Raw genomic sequence first — 9,577 nt, forward strand, 5'->3', positions numbered from 1 at the left:
TGACCCACTGGAATTGTGATACAGTGATTGTCATTTTTCCAACAATTGTTGGAAAAATTACTTGTGTCATGCACAAAGTAGATGTCCTAACCGACTTGTCAGAACTAAAGTTTGTTAACAAGGAATTTGCGGAGTGGTTGAAAAACAAGTTTTAAGACTCCAACCTAAGTGTTTGTAAACTTCCGACTTCAACTGTATATTATATTTTAAGTAATATTGTTATTATGTTATGATACAATGACCAAAAAGATGCCTGGATTACTATCTTGTAGATCGGTATTGATAATAACTAAAACATCACCAATAAAATATTGAACGTCTCACATTCAAGCCTTTATAGCCTATTGTTACTTATATCTTGCAAAAATAACTGTACTCTAGCTCTGCTAATTTCCTTCTGGATACAGTATCACATTGCTTCCAGTAAACTATGGAATTAAGGAAGTGCCCACGCAGGAAGTGGGCGCTCAATGAGCAAAATTACATTGAAAATACATATTTTAGAATTAATTTCCAGAATTTTGAATCAGGTTCATTTTAAGTGTGTTATACGGACATTGAAAATATGTAACTTACTGATGTTGAAGATACATATTTTACAGACATTGAAAATAGGTATTTTACAGATGTTGAAAGACGTCCTTTTTTGGTCATTGTTCCTATGGCCATCTTTAAATCATACATACATTCACTTACATTTATACTGAACAAAAAAATAACGCAACATGTAAAGTGTTGGTCCCATGTTTCATGAGGTGAAATAAAAGATACCAGAAATATTTCAGATGCACAAACAAAAAAATTGTCTCAAATTTGGTGCATACAAATTTGATTACATCCCTGTTAGTGAGCATTTCTCCTTTGCCAAGATAAGGATCTCCACATTCTTCACCTGTGGGATCGTCTGAGACCAGCCACCTGGACAGCTGATGAAACTGAGGAGTATTTATGTCTGTAATAAAGCCCTTTGGTGGGGGGAAACGTATTCTGATTGGCTGGGCCTGGCTCCCCAGTGGGTGAAATCAAGACCAAATTTGAACCAAATATGGATGTCTATAATTGGTTCAGATTCGGTCCTGTCCGGAAGTCTGTGGACTTTGAAATCAATACCAATCTGGACCAAAAAAAACGACATTTGTGGACGTTAAAATCAAGGCCAGGGCCAACTGACCAAACGCGTATGTCTTTTCAACGTCCATGGATTTCTGTACTCACTGGGTGTAATATCTTTGGTTTCACCATGCTCAACATGATGGTGGACGGCTGCGATTTACGATGTGTTTCCATGACCAAGTTTCATTTCTTTCACTTCTGGGCGTCATCGATTCATATTCTATAGCTTGTGTTTAAACTTCACTTTGATCAAAAAGACGGGGAAAATGTCAGATGACAACAGCACACACGTTCTCAACATGACCGCATGTGAAGGAATTAACCTTCGTTTTACGCACAGATTTTTACCTGCTGTGTTCATGCTGGTGTTTGTCGTCGGGACATTTGCAAACTTCTGTGGGTTAAAAACTGTTTGTACAAGCTGGAAGAAAATTGGGAGTATAAACATATTCATTCTCAACCTTGGAATAGCTGACTTGCTGTACTTATTTACCTTACCATTTTTGGTTGTCTATTACGCGCTAAACAGTAAATGGATATTTGGACAAACATTCTGCAAGATCACGAGATTCTGCTTCAATTTGAATCTCTATGGCAGCATTGGGTTCCTGACATGCATTAGTATCTATCGATACCTCGGTATTGTGCACCCAATGAAAGTGATGGGAAAAATCCACACTCGCCACTCAGTGTCAATAAGTTTTCTTGTCTGGATTTTGGTTTTCATTCAGATACTTCCCGATATGTTCTTTGACAAGACAGCGCAAAATTCCTCATATTCGTGCTATGACTCGACAGCCGACGACTTTATCAAGGATTACCTTCCGTACAGTATTGGCTGGACCATTACCGGATTCGTTATACCATTACTGATCATTCTGGCTTGCTATGGACATATAGTAATGGTCCTTGCCACCAAAGCCAATGTCAATACTTTGTTGAAACAACGATGTCTAAAACTAGTCATCATCTTGACTGTGCTGTTCTCAATTTGCTTTATCCCTTATCATGTTTTGAGAAATCTAAATTTGAAAATAAGGATTTTGAAAATGGAAGGCACCTGCAAAGCAAGCTTCGATGATATTTATGTTGCTCATCAAATCAGCCGCGGTTTGGTTTGCATGAATAGCGCAATCAATCCGTTAATTTATTTAGTTGGAAATGATGATTTCATCATGCGTTTTCATAATCTCAGCAAACAAGCCAGGATGTCTCTTGTTCAATGGACTGGTGCTGTGATTTACCGCAATACACCCGAGGCAGATCCAGCAACAGAATAATCTTAACCAGTAAACTTTAAACCTAAACTTGACTGTCAGCTATTCTAGTATTTGATGTTGTCTACGCCATTATTGTACCAAAGGCCTGTAAGTATGTACATATGCTTTTCTTTACACTTTATGTATCATTCTCATAGTATTTTATTGTGTAAACGTGAGATCCTTTTTGTGGTTGAATGCCCTTGTGTAAAGTGAAATAATGTGCCATGCATTTAGTCAGTGATATGCAGAGCTAACTACTGGTTTCCATAACTATCTTAGATAAAAATGTGTAAATGCCCTTAGTCAATATGCATTTCAGATATTGCATAATAATTCCATGCATTCCAGCAGTTTATTACACATAGCCTACCAGCTGGATTATTCATTCATCTCTGTTGTCCATAAATAATAAAAAGGTATCAAGCTCAAAAGACTGTCCATCTTACCTTGTGCTTGAGATAATATCTACTCCTCCACAATTATTGTCTTCCCAGGGGAAACAGAAGATTTGAACTCATTCCCTTAAGGGGAACAATCCCTCAACACAAACATGCACTGGGAATCTATGTCCTATATGTTTATTAATGTCATATGACTGGTCAGTTGCTTTTCAGGTGAGGGTTACAGAACGGGGACTTGAGGCTCACTTTATTGAGAAGACTGAGCAAACATAGTGTTAATTTGTTTTATTTTTAATTATAACCTAATGGCAAATAGAGCAGTGAAAATAAGAGAACAACTACTAGTTTCCAGAGCTATCTTATATAAAAATGTGTCTACTCTCTCTTAGCAGACACAGACATTTTTTTCTCTCATCCTTACATAAAAGAGGGAGACTGTTTGACTGGCTAGGATGATAGCAGTTTATACCCTGGATAAATAACTTTCATGTAAGAACAGTGGATAAAAACAAAACAAACCACAAGTATGCTAGCATTCGAGTACAAGGAGTGGCTTGTCAGCACAAAACAAGTCTGTTTTTTAGGCTAATGTTAGTGGCATTGTCCACTTAGACTTATGAGCAGGAGTAATAGTAAATAGTGAATGACTGAATCCTCCAAGTCAAAGTTAGAGATTGATGATAAATAATCTAATTTAATTCACCCAGGCGTATTCAGAAGTCTCATTCTCCAGCAGCAAAAGCATGCAGTGATATTTCTCTCCACTCGGTCACTTTCACAGACCACTGAGAGAATTTCTGTGGACGCTGGGGTTGACATTAGTGCAGGCCTAGACTGTTTGTGTTATGAGAAAACGGTGCCAAAATAAGTCCAATTTAATTTGAAGTCTGCAGTGCAATGACTGGAATCTACGGCATTGATCATTTATAGCTAGGGAATGACCTCACCAGGTCAGCAGGTTAAGAAAACCATCAACCTACGATTTGCTATTAAATCAGATCAAAGTTTATTGGTTGTGTACTCAGTTTAGCAGGTGTTATAGTGGGTGCAGCAAAGTGGTTATGTTACTAACTTCTAACAATCGAGTCAAATGTCAAACAATTCAAATGAAGGGGGAAGAAAATCTAAAACGGAAGGACCAATCTGATTAACAACCCAAATACACTGTAGCAGTAATCAAATGCAATCTACATGTACAGAACCAAACAAAAGTTTGAACACACCTACTCCTTCCAGGGTTTTTAAAAATTATTCTTACTGTTTTCTACATTGTAGAATAATAGTGAAGACATCAAAACTATGAAATAGCACATGTGGAATCATTTAGTAACCAAAAAAGTGTTAAACAAATCAAAATAGATGTTATATTTGAGATTCTTCAAAAGCAGCCACCCTTTGCCTTGATGACAGCCTTGCACACTCTCTGTCCAAACTTTTGACTGGTACTGTATGTACACCGATGGGAATTTACACAAGATCAGCTAAGAATAACAGTATGACAATGAGTGACAAGGAGTTGACATGATAGCACAAACAGATCTGTGACCAGGCTAAGGAACTTCTATCAGTCACACATACTGTACAACAGAGTTCAATGTACTCATTTATCTAAAAAACACTTGTTAAAGTGGCGATCAGCAGTAGAAACAATAACAAAGCGTACTCCACGCCCATATTTTGGTAAAAAGCTGAGGGATGTTGCAGTAGAACATTCAGTTTGTCATATGCTTCGTAAACAACAGGTGTAGACTAAGCCAATAGCTTAAGTTACTGTAACCACTCTTAAATTCATAGACATAGCTATGGATGCAAGGACTGACCATCCATTATATAAAACCTGTCTTTTTAACCATGTTTGAGGCTATATTGTGTTTGTTTACATTTACTTGGTGTAAACATTGGAGTAAGAAGCTTATATTTGGGGTTTTGACAGGGTTCGATAGTTGAACTAAGCTCATATATTCTTCAAGAATCGGTGGCTACATATCGTTAATTTAAGTCCAGAAATGTATGTAGCAACTGTTGATTGCCCTTTTAAAGCCTTACCACAATACACCAATTTCAATAATACACTGGACAAGTGCCAAGGACAGAGGCATGCTGTAGAGTGTGTACAGTGCACAGACTCTACGTGTTTCGTGATCAGGGCTGGCCATGCAAGACAAGGGAAACTCCAAACACCTGCTTGTCTCCAGCGGTGACTGTAAATAAAAGTCAAAATGATATTTTCATTTCATCTGAAATTAAAATGGCCACCATTTACAAGAACAGACCTGATAAAAATCTGTTCCCCTCACAACAGCTGTTTCTGGTAAATAAAACAAGCAACCCCACCCTTCCCTCCCAAACCCATTAATCACCCAAAGTAAAACAGGAGAGTGTGTGGAGATAATGAGGGGGGAAAACCCATAATGACTGCAAAATTGTCATTAATTCTTTTTGACTTCTACAGCATCTCTGTCATATTCTTTGTCCTGTCCAGTAGACCTGGGTTCAAATGCTTTTTGAAAATCAAACACAGTTAAAGTATTTGAAAGCTTTTGAATGATTTCAAATAGCATTTGAACCCAGGTCTGATGTCCAGCCATGGCAGTTTTGACTACAGATGTAGGATCTTACTTTGTTCACTCTTTTGTTGCTGAGAATGTTTCTGCACAGCAGGAAGTGCAAATTTGTAGTGTATAGATAGATACACACACGGCGAGGCGTGACTTAACGTCATTCTATAAATATTTTGGATATGCTTGGTTGCTAATTTTTAACATACTTCCATCTAGTCTTAAAGTGGAACTGACAGGGTTGTAGCGACATGAAATCTTATTAAAGAAGAATATTACACCTTTTTTTTAACATTCTCTGACAAGCGAGAACTGAGATATGGTCATTTTCATGTGTTTAGAAATTCATAGAATGTTTGGGAATGATGTATAGTAAGGTATTTGTGAAAATTCTATAGTAATATAGAGTGGGAAAGTGGCTGTGCGTTTGGACAATTAATAGACACTGCAGTAAATAAAACCTAATAAAAACATTGGTCTTGTCCAGGACAGGAGTCTATGCAGACCGGTGCGCCATAGCCAATCAGAGCTACAGTAGGCCTATATGCAAATAAGCCATTTCCCACACAATGCTGCTATCATTTACTTTGAACTGGACTATGAAACTTGTCCTCCTGCAACTTGCCTGCCCGCCCATTTGATCAATGCCAAATACATTTTATTGACAACTAAGAGATATGCTAACTGTGGATAACAGTCGTACAAGTTCAGCATAGCTAGCAACATGATTCAAATTTCTTTGCTAACTAGCCAAATGACACCTGCATCTCTAGCTGTAGTCACCAAAAAACGATATGAGGGGAAAAAATCGGTCGCTTACCCACTCCTCCAATGACATGACATCCTCCCAGCAGATAGCTAGCTAGCTAACGTTAGGCTCCGTGTTTCTAGCTTGCTAAATAAATAGCTAGATACATAAATATATACGCTAGCCCAGGGGTGTCAAACGCAATCAGTGCAATGGCCATATTGAAAAAACATAACTAATTCGAGGGCCAGACATAGGCTATTTGGTTTTACAAAATAATGTGCAACTGCGACCCAAACTGGCCATTGTTTTATTAGAAACATTATGTCCCTTTATAAAGTCCACTTACTGTACCTAGACCAGCGTCACCAACCTTTTCTGATTTAAGATCACTTTCTGGGTCAAAATGTAACCCAAGATCTACCGCTCAGATTTACTTAAAAAGAGGACTTAAACATTGCAACATTAACCAATTAAAAATTGTTCTGCAGCAATGAGGTTTGCGCAGTAGGCTATCACTACATTATCACTGCATATTGGCTATGCTTGAATTGCCTTGACAATGTTGTTATTCTCAGACCATTTTGAAATTATATTTACAAATTAGGTATATGATCACACTGGAAATAGATCATTGATACTTGTTAGGCACAGCTGAGTGAGCATAATATATATATATATGTTTTTTACTGGACTGATGGCCTGCATCTGCTGGTCAGTCTGAGGGGAGAGAGCAGCGCTGAGGCTGCCTCTCATCCCACTCACCATCCCTCCTCTCTCCCTCCCTCTGCTGAAGGGACACAGTCTTCCAGCTGATGGAGAAACTTAGTCACACTGCATTATTTCTGCCTCGTGCACCAATTCACGTTGTTACTCCAATGACCAGAGAAAGTCAAATATTCCTTGATATAAAAAAAAAGACAAGACACAAATTATAACAACGCAAGTTTATTGAAACACTTTGCTATCATTCATAGCACCTGCAGTTCTAGTTGTAGCGTGAGTGGAGGTAGGGAGAACACGCATTTTATGGCTTATAAAACTGTTGAACAAAGTGTTGACAGTGCTGAATAACAAGTTAAATATTAGCTGACTCATATAAACAGCAGCCCATTGCTGTATTCATTGAGTCTCTCTCTATTCATGGTTTTAAAAGTGTCCTGTGTGTTCAAGACTTATTTTCAAAGTCTATGGCGTGACGAAACTGTGCAGACAGCTATCTGATTGGCCAGCGGTAGACCTATACAGGCACTTGATTAGTCCTCTTGGCCTGCCGGGTAGGCAGAGTTCTACCATCTTAGCTGGCCCCTACCTGGATTTGTGTTAAATGCTCTACAACAAAGCTTTCTTAGTGTCCAACAAGTTTCCTCTGCCCTTAACCTTGTTCTGAACACCTCCAAAACAAAGGTAATGTGGTGTGATTACCTCTGAGGGTTTAGAGCTTGAGCTAGTCACCTCATACAAGTACTTGGGAGTGGGGCTAGAAGATACACTGTCCTCCCAGCACATATCAAAGCTACAGGCTGAAGTTAAACCTAGACTTGGTTTCCTCTATCGTAATTGCTCCTCTTTCACTCCACATGATTCAGATGACCATCCTACCCATGCTAGATTACGGAGACGTAATTTATAGGTCGGCAGGTAAGGGTGCTCTCGAGCAGCTATATGTTCTGTCACGCCCTGGCCTTAGTTATCTTTGTTTTCTTTATTATTTTGGTTAGGTCAGAGTGTGACATGGGGGATTTATGTGTTTGTCTGGTCTAGGGGTTTTGTATCTTTATAGGGCTGTTTCCTTTCTAGGTAGTTTTGTATGTCTATGGTTGCCTAGATTGGTTCTCAATTAGAGGCAGCTGTCTATCGTTGTCTCTGATTGGGAACCATATTTAGGCAGCCATATTCTGTGGGTATTTTGTGGGTGGTTGTTTCCTGTCTTTGTGTTCTCTGCACCAGATAGGACTGTTGTGGGTTTTTACCAGGTTTGTTATTTTGTATTTGTGCAGTGTTCACGTTATCGTCTTTCATTAAACATGTTGAACACGAACCACGCTGCATTTTGGTCCTCCTCTCCTTCGACGGAAGAAAACCGTTACATGTTCTTTAACATTCGGCCATCAGATTTGCCACTAATGCTCCTTATAGGACACATCACTACACTCTATACTCTGTAAATCAAATCACATTTTATTTGTCACACACATGGTTAACAGATGTTAATGCGAGTGTAGCGAAATGCTTGTGCTTCTAGATCCGACAATGTAGTAATAACCAACGAGTAATCTAACCTAACAATTTCACAACACCTACCTTATACACACAAGTGTAAAGGGATGAAGAATATGTACATAAAAATATATGAATGACTGATGGTACAGAACGGCATAGGCAAGATGCAGTAGATGGTATAGAGTACAGTGTATACATATGAGATGAGTAATGTAGGGTATGTAAACATATAAAAGTGGTGTCTCTGTATACACGTCACAAGACCCACTGGTTGATGCTTATTTAACCCTCTTAGGCCTCACTCCCCCCTATCTGAGATATCTACAGCAGCCCTCATCCTCCACATACAACACCGGTTCTGCCAGTAACATTCTGTTAAAGGTCCCCAAAGCACACACATCCCTGGGTCGCTCATCTTTTCAGTTTGCTGCAACTAGTGACTGGAATGAGCTGCAACGAACACTCAAACTGGACAGTTTTATCTCAATCTCTTCACTCAAAGACTCAATCATGGACACTCTTACTGACAGTTGTGGCTGCTTCGCGTGATATATTGTTGGCTCTACCTTCTTGCCCTTTGTGCTGTTGTCTGTGCCCAATAATGTTTGTACCATGTTTTGTGCTGCTACCATGTTGTGCTGCTGCCATGTTGAGTTGCTACCATGTTGTTGTCATGTTGTGTTGCTGCCTTGCTATGTTGTTGTCTTAGGTCTCTCTTTATGTAGTGCTGTGTTGTCTCTCTTGTCGTGATGTGTGTTTTGCCTCCCACAGGAGGCCTTTTGTTAGGCCGTCATTGTAAATAATAATTTGTTCTTAACTAACTTCCCTAGTTAAATAAAATAAATAAAAAGACACATGAAATGGTTCAAAATGGGAACACTTCACCTTCTCAGCACTATGGCTGCTGAATCAAGTGCCCCTACCACCAACAGTGGAAAACATTTTAATAAATAGGAACGCAAGGTTTTATCATTGGTGTTTTTTACAGAAATGTTTGATGAGTCACTAGGACTGGCTTGGAGATCGACCAGTTGATCGAGATCGAAGTAGTTACACGAATTAGAACAAGATTAACTTCTCTAGCTAACGTCAACTAATTGGCAAAAAAGCTAGAGGTGAACAAACAGTGACGTCATTCTAATGCGACAGCTTTACTAGCTTTACTGTCAGTGTTAGCAGGTCAGGTAACAAATTAGTGTCATCCAAGTCATTTGTTGTTGTAACATCCAAGTATGTTAATAATGACACGTGAGGCAGCTGAAAGCGTTTATT

The 9,577-nt window shown here is 38.8% G+C and overlaps 1 protein-coding gene across 1 annotated transcript; it reads left to right on the top strand.

Moving 5' to 3' along the window:
• Window positions 1-1,013: 1,013 nt before the first annotated feature.
• Window positions 1,014-2,827, top strand: LOC110528530 (P2Y purinoceptor 1). The gene has a single exon (XM_021610642.2). It carries the CDS (start codon window positions 1,380-1,382, stop codon window positions 2,391-2,393), a length of 1,014 nt encoding a protein of 337 aa, XP_021466317.2. The 5' UTR covers window positions 1,014-1,379; the 3' UTR covers window positions 2,394-2,827.
• Window positions 2,828-9,577: the final 6,750 nt, after the last annotated feature.

The sequence above is a fragment of the Oncorhynchus mykiss genome, chromosome 7 (assembly GCF_013265735.2).
Source record: "Oncorhynchus mykiss isolate Arlee chromosome 7, USDA_OmykA_1.1, whole genome shotgun sequence".
Classification (NCBI taxonomy): domain Eukaryota; kingdom Metazoa; phylum Chordata; class Actinopteri; order Salmoniformes; family Salmonidae; genus Oncorhynchus; species Oncorhynchus mykiss.

Excerpts from the sequence above, each read along its gene's own strand:
- LOC110528530 (XM_021610642.2), top strand. The coding sequence starts at position 1,380 with ATGTCAGATGACAACAGCACACACGTTCTCAACATGACCGCATGTGAA.